Source organism: Nesoenas mayeri (assembly GCF_963082525.1).
Source record: "Nesoenas mayeri genome assembly, chromosome: 18".
Lineage (NCBI taxonomy): Eukaryota > Metazoa > Chordata > Aves > Columbiformes > Columbidae > Nesoenas > Nesoenas mayeri.
The window spans coordinates 7,317,592-7,345,458 of NC_137566.1; the positions used below are offsets into that span (position 1 = coordinate 7,317,592).

The 27,867-nt window shown below is 59.3% G+C and overlaps 2 protein-coding genes across 3 annotated transcripts; both read left to right on the forward strand.

Annotated features, from left to right (window-relative positions):
- Positions 1 to 300: 300 nt before the first annotated feature.
- SH2D3C (SH2 domain containing 3C) lies at positions 301 to 23,391 on the forward strand (the record flags this gene model as incomplete). Of its 2 annotated transcripts, XM_080355690.1 has the most annotated exons (12): positions 301 to 340; positions 2,391 to 3,042; positions 7,055 to 7,094; positions 16,994 to 17,122; positions 17,361 to 17,809; positions 19,441 to 19,565; positions 20,128 to 20,702; positions 20,943 to 21,058; positions 21,180 to 21,351; positions 22,074 to 22,185; positions 22,863 to 23,069; positions 23,216 to 23,391. In XM_080355690.1, 12 exons carry the CDS (start codon positions 301 to 303, stop codon positions 23,389 to 23,391), a joined length of 2,793 nt encoding a protein of 930 aa, XP_080211816.1. The 2 variants fall into 2 exon arrangements, with proteins under 2 accessions (XP_080211816.1, XP_080211817.1); XM_080355691.1 differs by lacking the exons at positions 301 to 340; positions 2,391 to 3,042; positions 7,055 to 7,094 and adding an exon at positions 10,890 to 10,970.
- Positions 23,392 to 24,396: 1,005 nt separating this feature from the next.
- TOR2A (torsin family 2 member A) lies at positions 24,397 to 27,835 on the forward strand. The gene is made up of 5 exons (XM_080355793.1): positions 24,397 to 24,514; positions 24,823 to 25,088; positions 26,189 to 26,364; positions 26,677 to 26,804; positions 27,359 to 27,835. Exons 2-5 carry the CDS (start codon positions 24,882 to 24,884, stop codon positions 27,601 to 27,603), a joined length of 756 nt encoding a protein of 251 aa, XP_080211919.1. The 5' UTR covers positions 24,397 to 24,514; positions 24,823 to 24,881; the 3' UTR covers positions 27,604 to 27,835.
- Positions 27,836 to 27,867: the final 32 nt, after the last annotated feature.

Sequence of the window (27,867 nt, forward strand, 5' to 3'; positions counted from 1 at the left end):
AATCTAGCGCTGGCACCTACTCTGACACCCTGGGTATTTTGGGAGTGCAGATCTGCTGAGTGTCCCCAAACCAGGGACGCAGAGGTGGCCGCAGCGGGTGCGAGCAGCCACGGGGACTGCAAGGGCCGTGGGGACAGCGCGGGGCGGGCAGGGGCAGGAGCAGATGACAGCGCTGGGGAGGAAACGCCGAGCGAGCGATGAGCGACTGCGGGGGGGCAGGAAGGGAGGAGCGGGCAGGGGAGAGCTTCTCGGTTATAAACTTGTCCCTTTCGGTCCCCACGGCCTCCGAGCGGCGTGACCATGGCCGAGGGCCAGAAACGAGGGGGCTTCAAGAAGTTCAGTAAGTGGCTGTGGGACGGGGTGGGTGGGCGATGGGTGCTCACCTGGACAGCCCGGCCAGGAGCAGGGATGCACGAGTGTGAGTGTGAGCGTCAGCGCGAGTGTGTGCTCACACGCTCCCGGGTCATCACCACCCGCGGGTGTTTGGAGCCAAGACAGGCTCTGGTCTTGCTAGGAAGCTCGTTGGGGTGAAGGGTTTTGGGGGTTTATGTCCACATGGCTGGAGGAAAACCTGGGTGCTGTAGGCTCAAAGCTGGGTGCTGGGACTGGGACCAGTCTGCTGCAGCCCAGCCCTGCGCTGGGTGCACCCAGGGGGATGCACAGGGGGGCTTGGGGTTTTCACTTCACAAATCACATCCTTCGGGGTGCACATCTTGGGGTGCAAGCTGGTGCTTCCCCCCACTCCAGGGTGCCCCCACAGCACAGGGGTGACACGGAGGAGCCAGGGTGGGAATCGGGAAGCAGATTCCATCGCTGCTCTTGGAGAAAGAGCTCAGTGCCTGCCGGGACCGAGCTCTGCTCTTTCTCACAGACCTCGAGTTTCTCGCAGAGCCCCGGGAGGCGGCTGCTGTGGCCTTCACCCCCGTTCCCAGCACAGGAGCCGGCGTTTGCCGCTGCTCTCTGCATTCCTGCCGCGATGCTGCCGCTGGAGCGGGGCCTGTCCCGCGCTCCCCCGGGACCCCTCCGCTGGCAAAACCCACAGCCCCATCCCAGCTGGGATTTTCCTTTGCACTGGGGAGCAGGGAGATGGGGAAAGTCCCTGGCATCGTGTTTCCCACCCCGCAGCAGCTCCTGGACTAGCCAGCAGCAGAGGATGCTCAAACTCTAAGGGGATGTTTAATCCAAAGCAGTTTTGCCTGCAACCACATCCAGGCCACAAGGTTTCTGCCGTGCAGAAGGGCCTTCAGGCTGCTGCAGCCCCTTGTACGGCCCCTTTGCCCTGTCTGGCTGCAGGGATGCCCTGTAGAACCCACGGATGGTGACAGGAGGTGGGGGGTCCCACAGCTGAGTGGCCCCCAGACACCTAGTTCCTCACACAACACCGCCGACCGCACCGTGCCGCTTCCTGCCTCGGCAAACCCGCTGTGCCCAGAGGGGAAGAGGCTTTGCAGAGCCCAAGGATGGCATCAGCATTGCAAAACATCCAGAGGCACCCAGAGCTCCAGGGCTCTGGCAGCAAAATGCTGCCCTGCAGAGCTGCACCCATAGACAGCTTCACCCTGTGTGCCACCGTCCTCGTGCCAGCACCGGCACTGGCCCAGGCTTGCACCGCAGCGGCACACTGAGCTGAGCCGAGGCAGAGGTGTGAAATGCAAAGCCGCCCGCCAGAGTTATAAATACACATGCTCGGCGCTTGCAGGTGCAGCTGGGAGCTGCAGGGAGGCTGCGAGGGGCCGAGCGCTCGGCCGAGGAAGTGGGGAGGTTCTATCCTGCCCGCAGCCACGCGAGCGCCACCGGCCCCGCGCCAATGCTCGGTTCCTGCTCCACCGTGCACACATGTGCAGGTTGCACATGGCTGGGACCCCCATCCCCCGTGGCATCTGCATTTTGTCTCATGCTTTCATCCTGGGGAGGACGGGGGTATGCCCACAGAGCTGTCCAAAGGCCACTGGGGTGGGCACAGCCACCAGCCCTACGTAGTCCCCTGGGGGAAGCAGGGAGGTGGGAGGCAGGAGGAAGAGATTTGAAGTGATCTCTGATGCTGCCTGCTCACCAGGGCTGGGTGTTTCTCTGTTCCTACAACTGCAGCAGGGAAACGCAGCCACCAGGTTTGTCAGGGCACCAGGAGCCATTTCCTCTGCAAGGGACAAGGACAGACCTCCCAGGGTCCCAACAGAGGTGCCCTGCACAGCATCACATAAACCCCAGGCCACAGGGATGTTACACTGGGCAGGGCCTGGAGATCCGGGCTGTTACAGGGCTAACAGCAGGCTGCACCGTGGCACAGTGCCACATGCGCACCCCAACCAGGGACCAGAGGCCCCAGGACTCCCCACCATCACGCCACATCGGCAGTAACCCTGCATGCATCTCTCCTCTCTCTTTGCCAGAGCTTTTCAAGTTCAAAGGCTTTGGGAGCCTGAGCAGCATCCCCCGCGCCTTCACCCTCCGGCGTGTGTCCGTAGCCCCCAGCTCTTCCCGAAGCCTGGGCTCGGGTCTCCCTCCTCCCCACGGCTTCTTGGAGGAGCCATTTGATGGCACCCAGGATGATCTCAACACCATGCCCAAGAACCCTGGTCCTTATGCCCGCTCGTCGGACATGTACAGCCACATGGGCACCATGCCCAGGCTGAACCTGGGCAAAGCGGGGAAAAGCCTGGGCAAAGCCAAGACCACTCAGACCTGCCGGGAAAAAGACACCATCAGTGACAAAACCCCTCAGACAGCCCTGCTCCCAGACCCCGAGTCCCCTGAGACGTTTGGCAGCCCTAAGCCAGGCACGGATCCACCCTCAGAGGCTGGGAAAGCAGAGAAGGAGGGAGAAGAAGCTCAGCCCGTGCACACCCCTGGAGCAGTGATGGCCACAATGGACCAGCAACCTGTGGGGAACGTCTCCTGCCCTGGAACAGGGGCACTGAGCTCCAGCCTGGCTCCGAACCCCAGCCAAACACTGAGCCCCAACATGACAGAGGGATCAGAGACTGCTGATGGGGATCTGCCAGACAAGGGGCAAGAGCATCCTGGCAAGAGCTCTTCGGACAGGTACGGCCCCATTGAGTCTGCTCTACCCTCCACCAGGACCTCCTTTCTGGCCCCCCAGGGCAAGAGGAGGGTGCAGGGACACAGTGGGATCCCTGCAGTGTCCCCCTTGCCTTCAGTGCTGGTGGGATGCACCTGGCCAGCAGGATGCGATGGTCCGAGTGCTCTGCACCGCGGCTGGGTCAGCAGCTCCATGGGAGCGAGGTTTCCTGTGGGATTTCTGCTCCCTCCCGTTTCCGGATGGGCTGGAAACATCTCGCAGCCCCGCTCAGCCCCAGCGTCCCTTTGTCCTGCTGGCAGCTCCATTCCAGCGCTGGGACACGCTGCGGAGAGCTCAGACCTGCACTGTCCTGACCCCTCCAGCTCTCACTCTCCTGCTTTCCTCCCCCTCCATCCTTCTCCCCCTCCCCAAGTGGTCCTGCCTCCCTCAAGGCACGGGGGCAATCCCTAAAACCAGCCAGCGCAGCCCCAGTTCCATCACCTGCCAGTAAACACCCCTCTGGGCATAAACCCCACACTCTGGGTGCAAACTTCCACTCCAGGCACAAAACTCACCCTCCAGGGGTATTTGGGGGCTCAGCCCTTTCGGATAAAGATTGGCTTTTTCGTAGGGTTTTCACCTCAGAATCAACTACAGAGATTTTTACCCCCTCCACCCATCACACGGGCATCTGGGCATGATGGGTCAAACACATCCCCACGTACATGGGGACTGGGGGCATGGGCAGAGATGCCGACCCCAAATTTCCCCCCGAATTAGGTTCAGTCCTTCCCCAGCCCAACCCTCCTATCGCCCCCTTCGCACCCCGGCACCCCCCAAAACCCCTGTCCCCCCACGCCGCCTCGGGGCACTGAGTGCTTTGGAAGTCTGGGTGGCCCCAGCAGCGGGATGAAGAGGAGGAATTTGTGCCGGTAGTGGGAGCCGGGCTGTGCCGGCCATACATTCCTGACGGCTGCGAAGGGAGGGCCGGAGGAGGGCTGGGACGGGAAGGAGGAGGGTCCCGCCACCGCCTTGCTCACCCCAAAGTCCCAACCGCCCAGTGCAAGGCGGGAGAGCGCCCGGGAGAGCTTCTCCCTGTCCCGCAGAAGAGGCACTCGCCGAATCGCCTCGGGTCGATGACAGCGGTGGGCAGGAGGTTTCCCACCCTGGGACAGGGCAGGTAAGGGGTCCCAGCTCCCCCGGACATCCCTTGCACCCCAGCACGGTGGAGGAGACAGGGAGGGAGAGGCTGGGAAGGGGCTTTGCTTGGGGCGGGCACAAAGCCTCAATGCGGGTGATGCCGGAGCGGCACTGAGGCCCCTGGCCGGTGTTTGCTTGTGGAAAGTGCGAGCACATCGGCTGTGCTGCCGAAACCACAGTCAGACCCTGCGCCAGGGCAGGGCAGAGCAGCTCGGGGGCTGTGGGGGGCTTGGGGGCGCCAAGGGGCTCAGGCACTTGAGGGCTTGAGGAACAGTGTCTTTGTCACAGCTCCCATTGAGCGCAAAGCCCTGGCAGCGGCAGAGGGTCCCCACAGACAGTGTGGGGGGTTCACCTGGACCCTCTGTCCCCCAGAAATGACTTAGGTCCCAGGCCAGTGTGGCTGGGAGCCAAGTGACAAGGGGACATGTTTGGGTCAGCCAGGTGCCTTGACTCTGGGAAGTGGGGACCTTCATCCCCAAAAATTGAGGGCCAAATGCTCTTTTGCATCATCTGGAGCTGGCCTGATGATGGGCGTAGCCACGCTGTTTGCCAGGGAAACTGAGGCACAAGAGTGACCAGAGCAGGACTTGGCATCGGGGGCATTTCTGCCCCTCTATGTCCTGCTCGGAGCCCCTGCCACGGCCCCTGGCCCTAGGAGCAGCTGTTGCCAGAGCCGTCCCCATGGCTGGGTCCTGCCGTGGGGCGGGCGGGCGGAAGCAGGACCGGGATAGTGCCGCGGCACAGCCCTTCCTCCTGCGCAGGCACATCCCTGGGGACGGGGACAGTCTGTTCCCGCCAGGCCATGGTAGGGGCCAGGGACAGCTGCCCAGCATGAGGCACGCCTGTGCAGAGGGACCAGAAGTGACGTGGTGTTGAGAGGAACGAGCATGGGCCTGGGGCACATTTTCGCTTGGCTCCCCTCTGCAGAGCATCCCCGGTGAGGACAGACCCCAAGGCGGGATGGGCTGAGGATGTGCATGGCGTGGCTTTCCCAGGGATGCTCCCCGCAGGATCAGGCCCTCCATGGGGGGAAATTGTGCTGCCATGGGACGGAGAGTGGCACCCAGCCCGTGGAGCTGCTGGCAGTGAGGTGGTGGCCATGGCCATGACTTCAGCAGGGACACGGTGACTAACGGGAGATGACCCACGGGCAGGTCATGGAGCGGACGTGACTTGACTTCCCTCCGTGAGCAGCCATATGTGAGGCACGGGAAGTGCCGCTTCCCGCAGGGCGCAGGCAGGACACTGCCCGCAGACCCGCTGGCAGCACTGCCAGGCAAAACCTCCAGGGAGGCGACTCTGCCGATGGGGAAACTGAGGCACGAGATGCCCAGACTTGGTTCCCCTAGGGTGCAGCCTGCACCAGCAGATTCTGTGCTCCAAACCAGGGCTGGACGCGCACGATCACCGTGGATGATCCGCAGCAGCCACCCCAGACCTTGGCACATCTGCAAGTTACTGCAATGCCTTCCCAAGCCCAAAAGCAGCAACCACCCCACCGAAACCCTTCTCCTCAGTGCCACCGCGGTAGCACCAGGTCCTGGTGGCTCGGTGGCGGCTGCGCTCCAAAGGCAGCCCTGGAATTTCTCCCAGGCACTCGACTGCCCCCAAAAATGCCATTTTCTCCAGGAATGCACAAAACCAGGGGGCTGCGGCTCCCGCTCCCCCCGCCAGCCCCAGCTGCTGCCCTTCCCTGGTGCGGGGGCCTCCCCTGCCCGGGCCCTCGCAGCGTCTCCCAGCTGCTCCCATGTTCCCGATTTCCTGCCCAGAGGCCCCCCGTCCTCCGGCCGGTTTTTCTCACGGCTCTCACAGCTCCAGGCAGCTCTGCGGCCGTGTGAAAGGCAAACAGGCTGGGGATGCAGCGCCAGGGCAGGCAGGCAGCCCGCAGCTGTCCGGGGGAGCCTGTGTCTGTCCCCCCTCTCAAATACTCCTCTATTTTTTTCACCCCCAAAAAAGCGTGGGCTTGATTTCCAACCTCTTTTCCCCTTCCAAGCTGGACAGTGGGGGATTTATTTTATTCTGAAAGGTAAGACCTCAGGTAGCACATCCCAGCTCAGGCTGTTACAGTCTCCCTTCAAACTCTCTTGTTCATACAGACAACATACCCCACCCCACAAGTGCACAAAAAGCAGCAGCAGCAGCGCTACATGCCCAGGAAAGAGCAGGGGCTGCCTCTGTCCCTGATGAAATGATGGCAGAGAAGCTGCTGGATCAGCTGCATCTCAGGGTGATTGGTTTGGTTGTCAGTAGGGCTAAGAGTGAACAGGTTAGCAAGGAGAATGGGAGTTTCTATTGCCTGTATGCTGGTAGGGTAAATCTTGTAGTCTGAGTCAGGACGTCACAGTCTGCCCCCTGGTTCAAATGAAAGTTTGAATTCTGTGGGGTTGCACGAGGCCACAGAGAAACAAAAACACTTGTCTGGAGCACATGTCTCAACAGCCACCTACTGGGAACACAGCTCCGCCAGCAAATGGGGCGTGGGGGCCCCGTCTCGGCACACAGCACCATGACCCGCAGGGACCCAAGCCTGCTCTCCGGGTCTCCCCAGTTCAGCTCACACGGTCCCAAGCCGATCTAGAGAGAGAACCTCTAAAAAGGCCTCATTCTTCCCTGATCGCATTAGGGAGATTAAGCCGAGAGTGGACATGGAGCAGGCAGGGACAGTGCCAGGACCCTGGGAGCCTCTCCCAAAACCGCAGCCGCGCTCTCAACCCCCTGGCAAGGCGAGGGGCACAGACCCCCGCTCCCTCAAGCTGTGCCACCACTGCCTTTAAGCTAACTGTGATGACTTGCTGCCTGTTACTTACGTAGTTTTATTTTTCCCTTTCCTTCCAGCCACCACGATGGCCTGGAGTCCGGCAGCGAATACGTGAAGGTAAGACACTGAGCGTGGTCACAACCTGCCCCAACTAGGTACCAGGGGTGGAGCGGGGACAGTGGCCAAGTCCTGCAACAACGGGGTGCTCAGCTCTGCACCCCCAGTCCCACCACCTCCTCCAGCCTCTCTCGTTGGCCCCAGAAAAAAATCCTTTGCCAGAAACAGCGAGGCTGTGGGAGGCAGAAGAGACACAAACCCTACGTGGTCCCCCTGATGCTGCTCCTGCAGGAGCTGCCTGCATTTTGTTCTCCCCATCGCTCGCGACCACCGCAGATGCAGGGGCAGCTTCCTCCCTCCACCCCCACGCAAAGAAACGGAAGTGTTTGAGCCACTTTCGTGGTTGTCACATGAAAGTCGGTGTAAATCTCTCCAAATCTCTTGCTTATCCTCCAGCAAACTATTAACATTCCTGAGGACTCTTCATGTCTGGCCAGAAATTCATTAGCGAGGCGCCTGGCTCTGGAGGAGAGCGGGCCATTTTGCAGGAGGCTGCTGGCACGGTGGGAGCCGGGCAGGGGCAGAGGAACGGTGGCAGGGGTGCTGTGTGGTTTGGGGATGGAGCACGGAAAACCTGCCCCGGTGGTCACTGTGATGCAATGGCCTTTGGGAAGGGCTGGAGCCTCTTGAGTCTTGTTGCCCGATGGGGCTGTAATGCCACTGGGAAGATGTGGTTGTTGAGAAGTGAATTGCGGTGCCCTACGTGAGTGGTGTAACCAGTACAGAGCCCCAAATCTTAATATTTGGGATGTGGGGCTCTTGATGGTGGCTGTAGCTAGACACGGAAACATGGGATTTCCCCATGGTGGCACCAACTGGCAGGCTCAGGAGGGAGCTGCTTGGACCTGAGCTCATCTGCTTATCCTAACAGGGGTCACACCCCTCTGGGTCCAAACCGGGGGCCAACAAGAACCCCACGTGCAGGTCTGGCAACCAGCAGCCTCTGGGTTGTGGGGCTGGATGTGGCTTTTTGACCTGTAGCACATGGATCCCAGGTGGGATGTCTTTCCTCCCCTTCTTTAGCCACGTAGGACTGGCAGAGCAGGAGATCATGGGACATGTGCTGGAGTGACAAGGCTCTGATGGGATCGATGAGGCTCCGACTGGGCTTTGTGGGTAGAGCCCAGGTGCGGGACACCTCGGCATGCAAAGGAAAGCACCTGCTCGTGCAGGTGAGGGCAGGGAGGTGGCGAGGAGCCAAGCTGGGTGATTTGGGGTGCTTTCCCTTTCTCCAGCAGCACGTACACCCAGAGACAGGCGCATTTTGTAGCTCCCAAGTTAATGGACTGAAACAACACAGCTGTGTAGCAATGGGTATGGCTTTGCCTTTGGGATCGAGTTCTGCTCTCCAGGTAGATCCCAAACCTGATCTATCTGGTCTTTATTTCTCACCTGTCCCCGTGGTGTCCAGACACAGCCCATGAGCTGTGATTTATATGCCACTTCCCTTCGGTCATGGAAGCAACCGATGGCCATGGTGACAGCAGCTATTTTAGTCAAATAAGTAATTATCTGGAGTGTGAGTGACCGGGATGATGGGGCTACTCTGGCTGATTGCAGGCGCCGTGCCTGGCTGTGAGCCCACATCTTCGTGTGGCTGCAGAGTGCTCAGCACCTGGCAGCATTTGGCCCCATGCCCTGTGGGGATCGGGACGGGAAGGTGGCAGCTGCCTGCTGTCCCTTGGGAGCAAGGCGAGACAGGGCTGGGACCCACCACCAGAACAGGTCCTTGCTTTGCAGCTGAGAGGGAGGTGAGCAGAGAGGAAACACTGCTGCAAGGGAGAGTGGAGGAAAGATAGGAAGACCCAGCAAACAAGAGAGGCAGGGGGATTGAGAGGACACGCTGCAAAGTCCTCATGAGCAAAGGGTCACAGGCAGGTCTGTGTCCAGATGTGCACTGAAGAACGGCCAAACATCAGCCCTTGAGCTCAAGCAGCAAACCTGCCAGGGCCAGCTCTCCCATCGCCAATCCCGCTGTGATTAGAGGTACAACCCCGAGCTAGGGAGGGTTGGAAAGCCAGGATCAATAAGCACTTGGTAATTAACATGCTTTAATAATAGCCTAAGGGTTGGTGTTTCCAAGCTGCCTGGGGGATCTGCACACCCTGCTCCGTTTGCTAGCATCCCACCCAGCCTAGCTTTGGCCCCCACACAGGTGAAGGAGCTGAAGAACAGTGTTACCCTTTGGGAAAGCAGCAGCCGATAAAGCTGTCGTGTGTTCCTGCAAGAGCTCAGTTGGAGATTTTCAGCTTCCCCCTGTGGAGGGGCAGCGTGGGCACAGCCGGGGGGCATCGCCCCACAGTGACCCATGAGGCTCCCACGTGCTCCCTCACCATAAAATCACGGAGCCCGTCGCGGGGGAGAAGCCTCGGCAGGAGGATGATTCACTGTCGAATCCCTGCACACTGCCATCTGGTCTGTCCCTCAGCCCCACGCAAGACAAGAGGAAAGCCCCTGCTCCCTGCCCATCCCAGCACCCATGGGACCCACCAGCACCCGCCGCCCCGTGTTCCCAGTCTGCAGGCTGCATGCTGCCCCACTTTCTCCTGCACCTCAGCCCTGTCCTGCTACAAACCTGCGCTGCTTTCCCGCTCCTCTCTCCCCTGCAAAAGCAGGGGCAGAGCGCAGGCCCGGCAAGAGCCTGCGAGCTCTTTGTTCTGCGCGGAGCAGCCGCTCACTCGGGGGACCTGTATCTCATCAGCCCTGTCTGCTGCCTCCCTGCCTGGGGATACGAGGGGCTCGTTTGAATTAATTAGCAGGAAGGCTGCAGGGTTCTTCAGTCGGTGGCAGCGGGAATACCTCTGCGAACTCACAGCATCGCCCTGGGCAGGGGCACACTAGGATGAGTGCGGGAGTCTTTTGGGTCAGGACATGCTTTGTGGATGGGGGCGTAAAGCCCCTCGTTACCAAAGCCAGGTCATGCTGGTGTGGGACGGAGCTGGGCACCCGGAGGGAGACAAAGAGGGCAGAGGGGGCAGGAAGGTGCACAGCTCACTGCTGGGTGCTGCAGGAGCCCCTGCCCGTCCCTGTGTTCAGGCAGAGGGTTCAGGTAGGGGTTTCAGGGTTTTTTTTTTCAAGATTCAGGGCTTTGAGTCACCAGCGCTGCCTCGCACATCCCATACGTGAAACTGTGCCTTTAATTAAACCAAAGTGAAGCCTTAATTAAACGCAACTCAGAGTCAGCCTACGCGTGAAGCAGGCGGTCGGTTCCCCACCATGTGAAGCAGCCACCGATGTGTCCCCCCCAAGAAAGGTGTCACCTGAGATGGGGTGAAGGAAGACAGGGCAGGTGAGAGGAGATGAGGCTGTCCCTGACCCGTGTGCATCACTGGGGAGAGCAAGTGGGTATGGGATGTGCAGAATAAGGGGTGCCAGGTGCCCTTAGAGGAGCCAGGTCCCCTCAGGGCGCAGGCAGCTGGGATGCCACTTCAAGGGTGCTGTTTCCCCCCAGGAGTGCCAGTTCCCATCAGGGGTTCCAGATCGCCTCAGGACACAGACAGGCAGGGTGCTGGTTCCCCTCAGGGTGCCAGATCCTCCCGGAGGAGCCGGTTCCCTCGGGGCGCACGCAGGCGGGTGCCGCTTCCCCTCGGGGGTCCCGGTTCCCCCGGGGTCCGCGGTGAGGGCGGGTGCGGGCGGCCCTTCGGGGCGGGCCGAGGCGGAGCTGCCTCCCCGACACCGCCCCTCGCTGCCGACAAGGGATGAGGTAATCGGGGAAGCGGCTGAAATTGAAGCCCGGCGGCGGCGGCAGCGGCGGTGCAGCCCGGCCAGGGCAGCCCCGGCGGGGCTCGCCGCGCCATGACGGAGCGGTGCAGCCTGTGGAGCGCCCTGTCAGCGGCCGCTTGCTGCTTCTACCGCGGCTCCTTCATGCAGGTCCAGGTGAGCGCGGCCGGAGGGGGGACCCGGGGCCGGCCCGGCTGCCCCGCGCTCGGTGCACAGACCCCGCGGGTGCCGCCGCTCCGTGCGCCCGCACGCGTGGGGAAGGCGGCGAGGATGCGGGGGAAACACAGGGGACACGGACCGGCAGCCGGCGGGAGGCAGCTCCGGTACCGCAGCGCTGGAGAGCGGGTGCGAGGGGGCGGCCTCCCCGGGGAGCCCCGCTGCTCCCCGCACGGAGCCGGCAGCGCTGGGTGCGGGCAGCGTGCCCGTCTGCGGCCGGCGCGGAGGGAGCGAGTGCGGGATGAGCCGAGCAGCGGGTCGTGGGGCAGAGCTCAGCCCCTTCCACAGCCAGAGCCACCGGTTCCCTCCCAGACCAGCACTTTGACAGGCAGCATAAGTCCTGACTGGAGCCCTCACCTGCAGCAGAGCTCATGCAGGGGAGCATTTAGCATCCCCCAAGAGATGGCAAGTGCTGGGAGCACAGAGGGGAGAGCGAGCCCAGATGAACACACAGCGCGTTGGCCTGGGTCTCTGTGTGCGTGTGTGCTGCGCTGCACAAGTCTGACTGGTGGGAGAAAGCTGGGTTCCATCTGTCACCTGTCCTGTGGCACTTGCAGCACCGCCACTGTCTGGGCGTCTAGGTGTCCTATTTTTGGACTCTGGCATTTGCACAGGGTGCTAGGAATTGTTTCCCTCATTTACAGAGTTAGAGAGCAAAGGTGTTTAGGATTGCAAGAGCCAAGCAGGCTCTGCTCTGAAGCAAGAGCTGTAGCATACTGCAAGTTAGAAGGCAGCTGGCAGCCAAGAGAGCTGGCAGTCTTATTCACTACTCCTGCTGAGTGAGCTAGGTGCTGAGCTTTAGAGATTATGCTGGGTAAGACTGAGCCCAGAAGCAGCATTTCAAGTCTTGTCATGACTGCGGCTGATCTCAGTGCAAAGCCAGGGATTTTGATTGCTAGTGAGGTAGAAAAAGGAAAAGCAGAAGAGCTTCTCCTGGTTGTCCAAAGGCCACTGAGCAACACAGGGGAGCGTGTCCTAGCGCAGCAGCCCTCGGGCTGCACATCACAGCAGGTGATGGGGTGCTTGCAGCAAACCACTGCCAGCACAAGGGAGAGACAGGTGGGTATCTGGTTTTCACACAGGGATGCAAGAGGAGATGGAGGGCACTCCATCCTGACCCCAGAAAGAGTTAAAAGTGAAGCCCTAAGTGCTCACCTGGCTCCACCAGATCTTTCACCATCTATTTGTGTCCAAGTGTGCCCAGCAAACACACACTGAAGTCCCCATGAATGACTGGAGCACTTCCAGCTGACAGCCGCATCCCTGCTCACCGCCAATGGCAGTGCACCCAGCCTGGGAAGCACTGACATCATTTCTGGCCAATAGCAGCTCCGAAAAGGGATGCAGCAGCAGCCGCTGCCGCCGTCTTGGAGTGAGATAAGTAATATATAGATGGATGGAAATGTATGTATACACACACCCCATCACTGCACTGGAGAACTGCTCCCCCAGGGCAGCAGTAGCAGTGCACTCCACCACCCCACCGTGTCACCTGGGGCACTTGTCCCACCTTAGAGCACCCAGATGTTCCCGGCCATGAACCCCAGCTGCACCCGTCCCCTGCCAGCCAGACATAATTGCTCCAGAGCTGCCACAAAGGAGCACAGACAAGGGGAGAAAAAACCTTGTGGGTAGTCAGGACCAGCCCTAGGAAGGGCTTTGAATGTCAAGACAAAGACCTTGAGTCAAGGTCTGCCTTCAGCAGGGACTAATGGAGATGTGACATACCCCAGAGATGCCATCAGTCACCCATGGGGTGGACAGATGGGCTGGTGCCTTCTCAGAGGCCTTTTAGATGCCCAGAGTCACTGCAAGACAATACAGGGGAATAAATTATTTCTCTTCCATATGGATATCAAGATCAGTAGGACGGACTGGCTCACAGCAGGCCATGCAGACTAACAACAAGGCCATAACAACTTGAATGTTGTTTGTGGTGGGATTTTCTTGTTGTGGCCATACAGGATGGACTAACTATTTTTGGGTGGTACCTGGCAGCTGGACTGGTGAGCACAGCAGTCCTGCACCGGGCAGGCAGGGTTCTGGGGTTTGTCGTGATGCTGGCTGTCCCTTAGCATGGATGTTTGCTCAGAAATACTTCACTGAAATAGCCCATTGCCAGCTATGGAACAAGCAGAGGAGACTCCTCAGGCTATTCTGGGGCTTTCCCCATACACCTGCTCCAAATGTTTTGTTACTCTCTTTGGTGCCAGTTCTGCTTTCCCAGGCCCTGTGTCTGCTCTGGCAGCCAGAGCAGGAGTGGAAAACTCCATAAGGGGCAGAAAACTCCATAAGGGGCTGGGATTTTCCTAACAAGGGTCCCAGGACAAAGCAGAGGGCAGGAGGGAAAGCAGATGCGCTCGGTGCCCTGAGGTTAGTCAGATATTATCAGCAGGAGTGGGGTGGGGTGCGAGTACACCTTGCTCTCCAAGCTGACTTCATCCTCAGCTGCAACTCCTCCAGATCTGGGAGGGGAGAGCAGGAAAGCAAGCTGCAAATCTCTCCTGTTTCATAAGATTACCTTTGCAAAGAGACAAAGCCAAACGCCAGCCTTTGAAGATCTCCTTACGCCAAGCAGAGCAACAGCCACTGTTTTACATGGAGCACAGCTGTTGGCACCCGCTGTTTCCCCCAGCTCTTGTCCCTTTACCGGTTCCAGTCGTTGCCCCATAGCTGAGACCAAAAGCATCTCTTTCCCCAAGAAAACGGCAGGGACAGTCAGGGAAGTGGGCAGGGGTGGAGAGCCCTGGGAATTGCGCAGCAGCACCAGAGGATTCCCCAGCCCCAGGACTGCGAAACAGCCCATCAGTGTGCTGAGCGTGATGGAGGAGCTCTCCTTCCTCCAGCCAAGCCAACTTGGCTACTGGTTGGGATTCCTCAAGCAGAGCTTGGCATCGTCTCTGGCAGCTATTGAGCTGGTTTGTCTGGTGCAGCTGGTTTGGAGAACTGCTCTAATCCCCATTTCTTCCCACCCAGCTGGAAGAGGCCTTGGGGCTCTCCACGCAGGAGGCCAGCACCACCCGCTTGAGCTAGGTGCTAGTGAAGTCAAGGCTTTTCCCCACACCCAGCCCACTAGTATGCGAGACCTCGTGTCGGGCTGTACATCTTTTGATGTCCTCTTGGCACAGCCGAGAGCGCCAGGCAGTGCCCTTTTCAACGCGGCGCTCAGACATCCGCTTACACGCTCCTGACAGCGCCGGGCTGGCCGGGACCGCCTTGCCATGCCAAGCCTCGCCAGCGCCTCGGCGCCCGGCCAGCTGGCAGCCGGCGAGCCGGCCTCCTCCGAGACACGCGGCCGAGCAGAGCGGGAGAAAGCCGGTCGCTGCCAAAGGGCTCGGGGGCTGGAGGAAGCACGACCCTCCACAGCACATAGGTCTTTCACACCAAGGGCTCGCGGTGAGCCCAGCTCCTGCATGGAGAGCGGCACAGCCAAGTGATTCCGGCAGCAGCTAGTGTGTGATAGCACCACACAAGAGACTCATGACAAGAACCAGTCCCCACAGTCGCATCATGCAAAGGAAAAGGGCTTTCCGTGATCCATCTCCTGCTGCCTCCGCAGCTATTGCAGCCACGCGGTCACCCCAAGCAGTGGCTTTTTGGTGGCCACAGAAATCAGATGGGATCTCATTGCCCAGGCAAGGAGCTGAAAGGAAGGTGCCCTCCACATGGCTGGAGAAGGTGGCTCGTGGCACCCTCTGCTCACAGCCAGCACGCTCTGCTCACAGCCAGCCTTCCTCCCCCGTCTGCAAGATGCAAAACCTCCCTCGCCTCTCCCAAACCTCCTGTTCTCCCTGGCTAGCTTAGCACCTGGCTCCTGGCATAGATGCCAGCCGGCTGCTGCCCAAATCCAGGCTTGGAGACGCCGGGCACCACTCAGCTGGGTTTGTGTTTGTTATCCTGCACATTTGCATGGGGAGGATTTGGGGGAAAACCCAGATGTACAACGCTGGGCAGAACAGGCACTAATCCCCGCTCCATGGGCAGTGGCAGGAGCACCCGCTCCAAACTGATCCCAGCTCATTTCTGACGGCTTTAGCCTGCACAGACAGGAGAGGCTCTGGGGGTCCCACCCTGCCCTGGAGTTTGGGGTGAGCGGTGCTGCAGGGAGGATGCTGCAGCCAAGGGTCCCCCATCACCGCTCGGCTGAGGTAGGTCTGCTCGGTGGCAGCGGATGGGTTGTCATGGAAACGGCATCTGCTTGGCCTCGGCCCCCCGGGAGGCAGCCGGACCTCAGCAGTAGCCGCCGGCTACCATTTATTTTTAATAGGGTTCAGCGTCACTGAGTGGCTTTGTCTCCACCAGGGCCCCTGAGCAGCAGCGAGTGCTCAGCCCCTCGCAACCCTTGATCACAGGGGGGACAACCCACACATCTCCTGGTCGAGGTCCCTGCAGCTCCAGCAAGCAGGACCCTCTCACAGGGAGGGTAAACATGGTCAGATGAACAAGTCTGAGTTCTGTCCATACTGTTTTCCCAGGCTGATTTCACTGTCCCAGCACCTTTTGACTTGATAGCAGTTGGCAAGGGAGGAACGAGGCAGGTCTGGGCTGGTGAGGACAAGCCCCAGAGAGCAGGGTCCATCACACAGACCCCAGGATGGCATCACTGCTGGGCTTGGCTGACAAATGCAGCTACCAAAGGAGATGGAACATCTCCCCCAGGGAACGCAGGGAGCTGAGGTCAGGCTCCTGCTGAGGGACTCGGTGGAGTCCAAGAGCACCCCAAGTTTGGTGTGTACAAGGCAAGAGAGCAGCACAGTGCTCCACACTTCCCCCTGCTCACAACTGCTGGAGGAGCAGCAGAGGGAATTGATACAAGTGCTGAGCAAAAGGGTCAGCTCTGAGGCAGGTCCCCAATGAGCTGGCATGAAGCTGCAGCCCCCAGTGCTCTGGGGAACCAGGTGCCACGCAAGGCCAGTGCCAGAGCAGTGTCAGCAGGTTCCAAGCCCATGCCCATCCTCAGAGACACCAGTAGCATCCTACCCTAGCACACACCACGGAGCTGGGCCAGCCGGCTGTGCCTCCCCACGCTGGCACTGCCACCAGAGGTACCGCCAGGCCACCCTCACTCCCCAGAGCAGCAGAATGGGATACCCTGGTAGCCCCATCCAAGCTCCCTGGTCCATGGCGGTGGGACACACGTCCCCCTTGCAGGACAGCATGTGTGTCTGGGATGCAGTGGGCACCAAGGCGTTAGTGTTGGCACCATAGCAGGGCTCATCCCAAAACCACCCCACCAACAGACTGGGGGAACCAGCCTCACGTGGAGGGCGCGCAGAAACCCCAAGCCTGTGCTCACCTCCCCAGATAAGCACCGGCTGCACTGTGCCAGCAGCTCAGCATCCTCAGCTGCCCTCTGGGAACGCTGGCAAAGCGGCGGGCAGGGAGCACGGCTGGCTCCAGCTGATGGGAGACATGACGCCATCCCTTATCTCTCTGGGGGAAGGGAGGGGGCAAATTGCATCCTCCAGGCTCAGGTGCACCAGTGCGGGTAAAAGCTAATTTCTATGCAGAAGGTTCCCTTTACATTTGTCATTACTAGTCATGCCACCATCAGGCTAAACACAGAAAGTTAACCCTTTAGAAGAGGGACCACAGTGGATGGTTTGAGGAGGAGGAATAATGCAGGTTTCCTCCTGGAAGAGTGCTTCCTGTGGTGGCTGAGCCCTGGACATGTTTCAGAGGGAGCTGGGGCAGGTTTTCTCCTACCCAACCACACTCAGCTCTGAGCTGGGGCAAGGATGGGGTCAGGCACGATGGGGACATGCCACCAAGAGACCCTCCAAGTGCTCCTGCTGGCAGGGCCTGACCATCAACAGGCACATTACCCCACCTGCATCCTTTGCTACAAGCAGCGGTCCTCACACAGCTCTGAGCTCCATGAGGACCCTGAGCGTGTCCCAGGGCCAGCCCTTGCCTCCCCAGGCCCTGTTGCACCAGCTGACACTCTCTCCTCCCCTGTACAGTTCTCCAAGGAGAAATACATCCTCGACTCATCACCAGAGAAGCTTCACAAGGAGCTGGAAGAGGAGCTGAAGCTGAGCAGCACTGACCTGCGCAGCCACGCGTGGTACCACGGCCGCATCCCCCGGGAGGTGAGGAGGGGAATGAGGGTGGCTCAGGCAACCTGAGGCCACATGGAACCACCAGCCTGGCCTCCTGGGAAACCCCTGAGCAATGGCTTCCTTAGCCCCGAGCTGGCTGTTTTTTCCATGGGAAATGCCTTCAGAGCCAGGGGAACAAGCCAATGTCCCAATGGAGTGTGCATCCATCCTCCCCAGTGTGGTCCTGAGAGCATGACCACACCTGAGCCGCTGTCCTGTCCCCTGCCAGGTGTCAGAGAGCCTCGTGCAGCGGAACGGCGACTTCCTCATCCGCGACTCGCTCACCAGTGCGGGCGACTACGTGCTGACGTGCCGCTGGCGCAACGAGCCCCTCCACTTCAAGATCAACAAGGCGACGGTCAAGTCCAGCGAGGGCCATACCCGCGTCCAGTACCTCTTTGAGCAGGAGAGCTTTGACAACGTGCCTGCCCTCGTCCGCTTCTATGTGGGCAACCGCAAAGCCATCTCCGAGCAGAGCGGAGCCATCGTCTACTGCCCCATCAACCGCACCTTCCCCCTGCGCTACCTGGAAGCCAGCTATGGGCTGGCCAACGGCAAGCATGGGGGACCCCACAGCCCCACCACCCAGAAAGGGGGGCACATCAAGAGGAGGAGCATCACCATGACGGATGGCCTGACGGCAGACAAGATCACCAGGGCTGAGGGATGCCCGACCAGGTGGGTACGCAGTTCCATCCTGGCTCAGCAGAGCAGAGGGCCAACCCCTGCGAAAGAGGGAGCACCAGACTTGATCCCTGTTCCCTGGGTGCAGGGCAGGGGTTTGGGATCAGGGAGGGAAGAGAGAGATTGGCAAAGGTGTGGGGGAAGGAACGGGTACCCAGCTGGAACTGGGGTTTTCTCCCAAGCCGGCTGCCAAGCACACTGAGCTCCTGCAGCAGATGCCTGGTGAGCAGACACAACTTCAGCATCACAGGCCAGAAGCCAGAGAGTGTTTTACAGTCACCCATTCCAGGATTATCAGCATGTCAGGGTCTGTCAGAGCCAGGTAGCCGAGCCTTCCCAGGCAAATGTGAGACAAGAGCCAGTCCCAACTACCACAGGGTTATTTATTGGTTCATTTTTGAAGGGGCTTTTTAATTTTAGAGCCCTTTCTGTTCAGCTGGAGTATTTGCACAGCCTCCAGATCACAACCGACCTGCTCACGTTAACCCTGGAGCAGGTGGGCTTCTCCAGAGGTGGAGGAGATTTCCCTCGCACAGCCTGCTGTCAGCTGCCCAGAGCCCAGCAGGGAAGGCAGAGCCACACACACACATCCTCACCCACAGCAGCCAAGGGGGGACCCATCTGCTCCCACCTCCCCAGCAGGACACAGCCTATTGTTGGACCAAGCTGCTTTCTCACCACCCCAACATCCTCTGCCCAAGGGCAGGGTGAAAATACACCAGTGGAAAACAGGCAACCAACTGTTATGGCAGGGAAAAGGAAAACACTCAGAGTTCCAGGAGAACATATGTGTTTCCAGAAGAAGAGCCCAGATCCATCAGTCTTTCCTCACCGCTCGCATTTTCCCCAAACCCCTTATCACCACCACTGTGCTCCCATCCTCCCACTGCAGAGAAACAGGCACTCAAGACCAAACACATCACAGCAGCCCAGTCCTCACCCATGGCAGGAAGGGCAGTGAATTGCCTGCTGTGCCCCCTGCGCTCAGCCCACCCCAGACACAGCATCTCTTGCAACACCACGGTCCCAGGACTTGTGCATTGAGGCACAACTGCTGCTCCCCAGCCCAATACCTCCCGGCTGGCTGCGCAGCTCCTTGAGCGCATCCATGACCCAGGCACCTGTTAGGCTCTGAGTCCAGCTTACAGGCACCTTCCACCTCCCTCAAGCTTTGGGTTACGGCAACAACAAATCTAGCCATTCCAACACAGCTCTCAGATACAAACAGAGTAACACATCCAGCATCAGCTACCACCTTGCAGCACAACCCTAGAAAACTACTGCCCCACACAACTTTTTTTGCCAGACCCACTTCCCCACAGCACCCTGGAGTCATCCCACCCCTCAGCCCAAAACAGTACCTTGGTATCAGGGCACCCCTCTGCTCCCCAGGACCGAGCTCCCCACAGGCAGGACTGTCCCTGCTTTATACAGGTACCGACCCCTCCTGCTCCCAGCTGCCTGCAGAGACCACCCCCTCATTGCTCCGGCTGGGCTCGTTAGTGGTTCAGCTCATTAGGGCTGATGACACACAGGGAGGTGACAGGGCAGCAAACCCTCACCCCAGCCCCTCTGCCTGCACCCTGTGTGCAGGGACTAACCTGCCCTGTCTGCCCCCTCCCCAGCGTGTCCCTGCCCCACCACAGGGACATCATTCGCAACTGTGCTGTCAGCGTGGACCAGATCCAAGACCTGCACTCCCCGATGTCCCCCATCTCCGAGAACCCAGTGTCACCTGCCTACAGTACAGGTAAGCATCACCCCTCCATCCCACTGGGGACACGGGTCGGGCTGGGCTTGGCAGGGCTGTGACGCAGGGCCCTGGGGAGGGGAATGGAGCTCACTGTACAGACAAGCCCTGCATCGCTCCCTGCTAGCAAAATCCTGTCTGGCTCTTTGCATGGCAAAGAAAACTGTCCTGACAGAGGGTGTGAGCTGAGGCTGGGGCTTCAGCCAACCCTCAGCCACATCATCTTGGTTTTAAACTAAAGCCATGTGGTTTTAAACTAAAGGAGGGGAGATTCAGGCTAGACATGAGGAGGAAATTTTTGACACTGAGGGTGGTGAGAGCCTGTCCCAGGTTGCCCAGAGAAGTGGTGGATGAACCGACCCTGGAGACATCCCAGGCCAGGCTGGATGGGGCTCTGAGCAACCTGAGCTGGTGAAGATGTCCCTGCCCATGGCAGGGGGGGCGCTGGGGGAGCTTTGAAGGTCCCTTCAACCCAAACCATTCTATAATTCTATGATCCATTGTCCCTATGCATGTGCATATCTCTGGGCTCTGATAACAGGGTCTCTCCTGCTCCCTGCAGTTACTCGGCTAAAGCCACACGCCTGCCAAGCAGCTGGGATTGCCCCGGCCTCTCCGGTCATAAGAAGGTCCAGTGAGCCCCAACTGTGCCCAGGGAACAGCAGCAAACCCCTGCCAGACCCTGCCCACAGCACCCACTCGACTCCCTGCCACGGGTACGCCCGTGCCTCCCCCTCTCCCTCCGTGAACAGCTACAGCGACCCGGACACGGGGCATTACTGCCAGCTCCACCCCACCTCGCCCATCGGCAGAGACCGGCCAGCTCATGACACCAAGGTGCTGCCAACAAAGAGCTACGTGGAGAGGCTAAAGGTGGAGGAAGGACAGAGAGGGACTGAGAACGGCTCCGGGGAAGCGGAGGCAGGGCAGAGGCTGAAAGGAGAGCTGGACTTCATGGGCTTTGTGCCCCCTACCATGGAGACAACCTCCTCCTTCAACCCTGCGGCCTTCCAGTCCCTGCTCATCCCCCTGGAGAACAAACCCCTGGAGATGGCCGTGCTCAAGAAGGTCAAAGAGCTGCTAGCAGAGGTGGACGTGAAGACGCTGGCCAAACACATCACCAAAGTGGACTGCCTGGTACGGCCGGGGCTGGGCGGGAGGGACAGGCACCACTGCCCCCATCGCTCTGGGCTGGCAGGGATCAGAGCACCCCCGAGCATCGGGGCACCCCCAGGCATTGCAGCATCCCTGCTGGGCTCTGCCACGCTGAATCAGCCAGGGCAGGCAGGGGCTGGGCTGGGGCAAGAGGTTGCCTGAGGATGCTTCAGCCTCTCCTCAATTAACACGGATCTAATCAGCTCTCCTCTTTCTTGCCAGGTCGCCCGGATATTGGGTGTGACGGCGGAGATACAGCGGCTCATGGGGGTGAGCTCTGGCATGGAGCTGCTCACTCTGCCCCACGGCCACCAGCTCCGCCTGGACCTGCTGGAACGGTACAACACGGCACAGTCCGGCTGCCCTGGGGTGTCCCCAGCTTGGCAAAGAGGGTCCCAAGCCCTGGGAGCATCCCCAGTCCCCCCTACACTGACCCCACTCTGTTTTGCCCCACGGCAGGTTTCACACCATGTCCATCATGATCGCCGTGGACATCCTGGGCTGCACAGGCAGCACAGAGGAGCGGGCGGCCCTGCTCCACAAAACCATCCAGCTGGCCGCTGAGCTGAAGAGCACCATGGGGAACATGTTCAGTTTTGCAGCCGTGATGAACGCCCTGGAAATGACACAGGTACGGGCACGCTCCTTTCATCCTCATGGCCTGGGCTCAGCCCCCTCACCCAAAACATGTCCCTCTCCCGGTGTCCTGTGGGCTCCGACACCCATTGGGGTGGGAGAAGAGGGAAAACACTCAGGGTAGGTGGTCTGAGGCCACATCTGCTGGTGTCTAAGCAGGGAAGAGGAAGAGCCATCCCCTCCATGGAGCAAACAGCCCAGTCCTGCTGGGATCCAATTGTTTTTCGGTGGTTGGGCTTTTTGTTTTGTGCTGGGCTGTGTTCCTGGGAGGAAATGAATCTGCCCTCCGGTACAATACAAATCAGTCTCAAGGCTGTGGCAGCAGCGTCTCTGGGCCATACTGCTCCCTTTGGAAGATGAAAGGAGATTAAAATGCAATTTTAAATCGAGCCCAGCTGGGAAGTCTTGCTTCCTGCCTGCACAAAGGAGGTGGAACGGCTGCCCCCTCCCTGCGTCTCATCTTCAAGGCCGCTGCGACGCAGGGAAGCTGCTATCCTGGGGCACGGGGAGGGGACAGAAACCCTGAGCCCAGCCTCAGTGCCAGGGATGTGCCGTCTCTGGCCATGAGGAGGCTGTTTTGGGGAGCAGCAGGCACTGCTGTGTGCAAGGCTGGGGGTCACGGTGCGGGGGCCAGGCTGTGCCCCCCTGTGAGCCCAGAGCTCAGTGGCCAGGGGCTTTGCTGCCCCAGCACCCTCCATCTGCCCCCTTTACTTCCAGATCACCCGGCTGGAGCAGACCTGGATGGTGCTGCGGCAGCGGCACACAGAGGGTGCGATCCTCTACGAGAAGAAGCTCAAGCCATTCCTGAAGAGCCTGAACGAAGGGAAAGGTAACGGGAACAACTCCCCTCATCTCGCCTGCCTGGTCCTTCCTGCTTTGTCCAGGCACGGCCTTGCTGGAGAGGGACACATTTGAGAGCTCAGACCCTTTCCCACTGCCAGATGCTTCCCCTTGGGCTGCTGAACAGCCCCAGGACCCAGCAAGGTCTGTTTGGCCTCAGCTGCCCCTTCCTTCCAAAGGAAGCATTTCATAACTAAATAAAACCAGCAGCTGGGCACAAACATGACTCGGCTGAGCCAAACCTTAATACTCTCACGGTGGTGCGTGCCAAGCCAAGGGGACAGGGTGGCCAGGCGGGGAAGATGAAAAGCTGCATCTCTCCAACACCCACTGCTCCAGATTCTGCAAACCTGCTCCCCAGCGGACACTGGGAAATACAGACACAGCCCGAGAGGGAACAACAGTGTTCCCCTCCTGGCACAACTAGAGAGCCCAGCTGGGAGTAGCTGGTGTTGAAGGAGGCGATGGCCCCAGGCACAGCGATCACAGTGCTGCAGCCGCTGCTGTGCTACAGCTGAGCCTCAAAGCCTCTCCAGGGAGCACGGTGGCAGCCAGGTTTCACAGGGCAGTGTGGCCACACCAGTGCCCCACGGGGCCAGCGCAGATGGGGAGGGTGATGCAGGGACATGGGGCTGCATGGGGTCCTCAGGCTGCCTCTCTCCGCAGAAGGGCCGCCGCTGACCAACACCACCTTTCCCCACATCATACCACTGGTGACTCTCCTGGAGCGGGACGAGGCTCTGATGGACAGCCCTGAGCCCTGGGAGACCACCGACAGCGGTGTGGAGGTGGTCATGGCCCACCTGGAGGCAGCGCGGATGGTGGCACACCACGGTGGGCTCTACCACACTAACGCCGAGGTGAAGCTGCAGGGTAAGCGATGGGGACAGCAGAGCTCCTTTCCCTCCGCCGCTTTCCCAGTGTGCAGCTGGGCCAGCTCCAGCCCAGCGCCAGCTGGAGCATCCCATGGAACAGGGTCCCTGTCCCATCCCCGTGGGACTGACTCTCCCTCCCTGCAGGTTTCCAGGGCAGAGCGGAGCTGCTGGAGGTCTTCAGCACCGAGTTCCAGCTGCGGCTGCTCTGGGGCAGCCGTGGGGCTGAGAGCAGCCAGGCCGAACGCTACGAGAAGTTTGACAAGGTCCTCACCGCCCTGTCCCACAAGCTGGAGCCGGCAGTGCGCTTCAGTGAGCTGTAACCCCCCCGGGCGCTGGGACCACCCCCAGCTCCCAGCCTGCCCCCAAAGCAGCTGTGGGGCAAGGGCTGGGGCCAAGCACCCAGCACCAGGAGGAGGAGAGATGGCCCAGAAGGGTGCTGAGCAATTATGGGACAAAGAGGAGGAAAACCAGCCACCTCCCATCTACCACCCACCTCCCTGCGATACAAGGCACAGCTGCCTCGAGGGACAGGGACAATGTCTGAGCAGGCCAGTGCTGGCGGCCACCATCCAGCCCCACTGAGGTCCATGACTGCACAGCGCCCCTCACCCTTCAGTTTCAATTCCATCTCCATCTTGCCCACAGTCGCTGGATCCCGCTTGTAAATACGTACTCACCATCACTTCTCGATGTACAGACTTGTGAAGGACGGCTCTCGTTGTAAATAATTAGGCTCATTCATTTTGTCTTGTAAATATGTGTACATATCTCATGGGTTTGGTTCTTACATACAATAAACTTTTATGCTGTTCCCCAAGGGGACCCCCTCTTCCATGAGTGTCATTTAAACACAGCCCCGGCTCCCCTAGAGAGCAGAGCCCCGGGAGGGGCTGAGGAGGGGAACCACCGCGCTGAATCAGAGGATCGTTTTGGTTGGAAGAGACCCTTAAGAGGAGTCCAACCATAACCTAAATCTAGCACTAAAGCATGTCCCTGAACCCACCCCTGCCTGGCCCCCAGCCCTCTGCTGGAAGGGCCATGGCGTGGGGCTGTCCCCCACTCTGCAAGGGGACACCGGGGTCGCCAAAGCTCCAGCCCCGCAGCAGGACCTGCCCGCGGCGGGGCTGTATGTGCCTGGCCCCGCCCCTCGGTCTATAACCACGCCCCTTTCCTTGTCGCCCCGCCCATTCCCTGACTCCGCCCCCTCGCGGAGCACGCCGGGAGCTGTAGTGCGGGCGGTGCCGGAGCCCGTGGCCGCCATGGGCCCCGCAGCGGCGGCGGCACCGGCGCTGGCCCTGGCGCTGCTGCTGGCGGCCGCCGCCCGCCCCGCCGCCGCCTGGGACCTGTGGGCGCTGCGCTGCGGCTTCTCGGCGGACTGCGAGTGTGGCTTCGGGCCCGACCTGCGCGGTCAGCGGGGGCGGGGGGCCCGGGCTGGGGAGTGAGGTGCGGAGGGAGAAGGGGCGGTCCTGAGGTGCGGAGGCCTGTGGAGCCCCGAGGCCTGGGAGGCGGCAGGGAAGGGGGTCCCGGCAGGGAAGGGGGTCCCGGCAGGGAAGGGGGTCCCGGCTGACAGGGCGGCTCCAGGAGCCTGTCCCCGCAGCGGGACACAGAGGGGGTCTCAGCCTCCCCACCCCACACGGCGGAGCAGCGGGGCCATTCTGCAGCCGGGGCTGCCCGCGGAGATGGGAACCACAGTGTGGGACTCGAGCTATTTCAACCCGCGTTTGGTAAATCTCGATGTGACTTTGCCTCAGGTCTGGAGTGTGACTTGGCCAGGAACCTGGTGGGGCAGCCGCTGGTGAGGCAGCAGGTGATGAAGGGACTGAGGGAGTTCCTGGAGAAGCAGAACCCTGTGAAACCCCTCGTGATGTCCTTCCACGGCTCGACAGGAACAGGCAAAACCTACGTGAGCTCCATGCTCGTCCGCTACCTCTTCCAGGGTGGGCTCCAGAGCCCGTATGTTCACCAGTTCTCTCCGCTAGTGCACTTTCCCCACGCAGAGCACATAGAGCAGTACAAGGTAAGGGACATCTCTCAGCAGCGTGCGTTTTCATCGGGATTTTCAGTGGTTATGTCTATCTTGACATTCAGGCTGTTTCCTGATGTAAAGTAGGAATTGAAACTCTTTGCCCTCTCAGACACAGCTGAGCAAGTGGCTCCACACACTGGCTGAAGGATCCACTAGTAACCATGACATACTCTGGCACTGTTATCACTTTCGTCTTCCCCACAGCAGTCCTTGCTGTGGTGCTGTTCTCATTCTTTAAATATTTACACAGCCCTTTGAATGCACAAGCGCTTCACTTAGATGAAAGGCACTAAAATGCTCCCATTGCTTTCCAAACAGCTCGATGGCTGTGGAAACCTGCATGTGCCTAGACTTGTAATCCCCTCCTTGCATAGCAAACAGCTCCTGAACAGCAGCTCTAGACTCTTAACTGTGCTGCGAAAGGGAAGAAATCAAAATGTGAAGGTTAGCTGAACAAACCCTCAGCAGAGCAGGGAATGGGTGCATCTTTCTGGGTGTTTGGAGAAGTTATTTGTTGTATTGTGTCCTTAGAAAAAATAATAATACTCTTAGGAAAGTAAAACCTGTTCTGGGTAAAGTACTTCAATTAAGAGTTACACATGCCCCCAGGCAATGTGAGTGGTTTTGTGTGGGCTGGCATCTATTACTGAAGTGGTAAAGAGCCAGAGCTCTTCTGGTGAGCGCAGGCACAGGTTTTTGCACCAGAACAGGAGCTGGCAAAAAGCACATCTCCCCTGTAGCGCTCAGTACCTGGGAACTGTGTAGATACACAGTGAAACAGAAGAATGTGGGGAACTGTAGGAGTCTGAATCGCCAGCTTTAGTTCGCTGCCTCCTTTAAATCTGTAATAAAAGACTTACAACGGGCTAATAAAGCCAGTAACAGCCGCTGTGCCAAACCCAGAATAAAGGAGACCTCTCCAGTGCTGGCTGTTCTGCTCCGAGTAGGTGTTGCTGTGTGGGGACAAGCTGCTTTCAGCACCTTCGGCTCTGCTTGAGCTCAGGCCTCAGCCTTCGCTCAGGGGTACCTCACGCCTCCCTTGCTGCCCTCAGTATCTCGCTGCCTTACAGCTCGGTGGGTATTTTTTCTAGGAAAACCTGAAGCGCTGGATCCAAGGGAACTTGACAAACTGTGGACGGTCGGCCTTTCTCTTTGACGAGATGGACAAAATGCACCCAGGCCTGATTGATGTGATAATACCATTCCTGGGACCCTCGTGGGTTGTGTACGGGAACAACTACCGCAAAGCCATCTTCATCTTCATAAGGTACGAGAGGCCCCTCTGTGGCATCACGGGACGTCCCAGTGCACTGCTGCTCACCTGGGCAGAGGTCAATACCCACTTCAGAGCACACATTTGGTTTACTTTTCCTTCTCCAAGCCTTGAGCCTCTTCCAAGAGACACAGTTTCATTGTGAGTAGCCTTTATTTGGCTACCTGTACAGGAGTCATCTTAGGCCAAGCTGGGAGATCCTGGCTTGAACTCATGCAGGCTGGAGGGTGCCAGATGCCAGCTCTGTCCTGCATCACATTTTTCCTGGATTCCTGCTAAATACGCGTCCATCTCCTTCTTGTGCAGCAACGCGGGAGGGGAGCAGATCAACGAAATGACGCTGGATCTCTGGCGTGCCCATAAGGACCGGGAGGAGATCAGCCTGCAGGACCTGGAGTCGGCCATCTCCAAAGCTGTGTTTGAAAACCCTCAGAGTGAGTGCATGAGCAGAGCCCTTTCTGCAGGGTCACAGGTTGGCAGAGGCAGCCAGGCCTGTTCCAAGCAGCCACTGACATCGCCTGCCACCTCCCAGGCAGCCAGAAAGGGACAAGGGGCATTCAAGGGCAGGAAACTCTGATCCCCTCAAGGTTTCCTGGCGAAGTGAAGGAATAGCCCGGCTTTCCAAGCCAACAGACCTGTTACCACACTTAGCAGAGTTCTTTGGAGACCAGGTGTATTCACAATGGTGCAGCATGCTTGCTGAAAAGGCCCCAGGTCATGCCGATCCCCACTGCCTGCCTGCATCTCCTGGATGTGCCCTTGTCTGAAGGAGCAGAGCTTAAGCTCTGACCAGTCAAGCTAAATCCCTCTATTCCTGGAGAAAAAGTCTGTAGGGGGGGGTGACAACTGCTGGGTTCAGCTCTCTCCTTGCACAAAACCAGAGCAGATCCATCTTCAGCCAAGTATTTTGGTTTCACACAAAGCAGGTCTTAGAATTCCAAGGAGTGCAGGGACTCTGAAGGTAAAACCTGTCTCTTTGCATTTGCAGGTGGATTCTGGAAATCTGGGATCATTAACGAACATCTCATTGATTTCATTGTGCCCTTCCTCCCACTGAAGCGCCACCACGTGAAGCAGTGTGTCATCAGCGAACTTGACCAGCAAGGCCTCGAAGTACGTTCGGATGTTGTCCAGGAGGTGGCTGACAGCATCCCCTACTTCCCAGAAGAAGAGAAGATATTCTCCTCAACAGGCTGCAAAACAGTGGCTTCTCGGATCAGTTTTTTCTTCTAGCCACTGACAAGGGCCTCACTCAGATCTATAGGGGATGTATACAGAGCTGTAAAGCAGCTGAGCCCAGGACTGGCGGGATGAGCGGTGGGAGCTGTGTGTTCCCTCTCAGCAGGACGTCGTTCTCCTGCCAGACTCATCTCTCCAACCCCAAAGAAGCCGCTGCAGGATGCAGCTGCGGGACCAAGTGCAAGTGACATGATTTAAAGCACTTTATTAATGACCCTTTGGCCAAGTGACAGTGAATCCAACCAGCCCCATGCATCA

What these genes read in the sequence shown, in the direction of transcription:
- TOR2A (XM_080355793.1), top strand. Translation starts at nt 24,882, where the DNA reads ATGAAGGGACTGAGGGAGTTCCTGGAGAAGCAGAACCCTGTGAAACCC. An exon ending in AGCACATAGAGCAGTACAAG is followed by an intron (nt 25,089 to 26,188) that starts GTAAGGGACATC and finishes TATTTTTTCTAG; the next exon opens with GAAAACCTGAAGCGCTGGAT. An exon ending in GCCATCTTCATCTTCATAAG is followed by an intron (nt 26,365 to 26,676) that starts GTACGAGAGGCC and finishes CTTCTTGTGCAG; the next exon opens with CAACGCGGGAGGGGAGCAGA.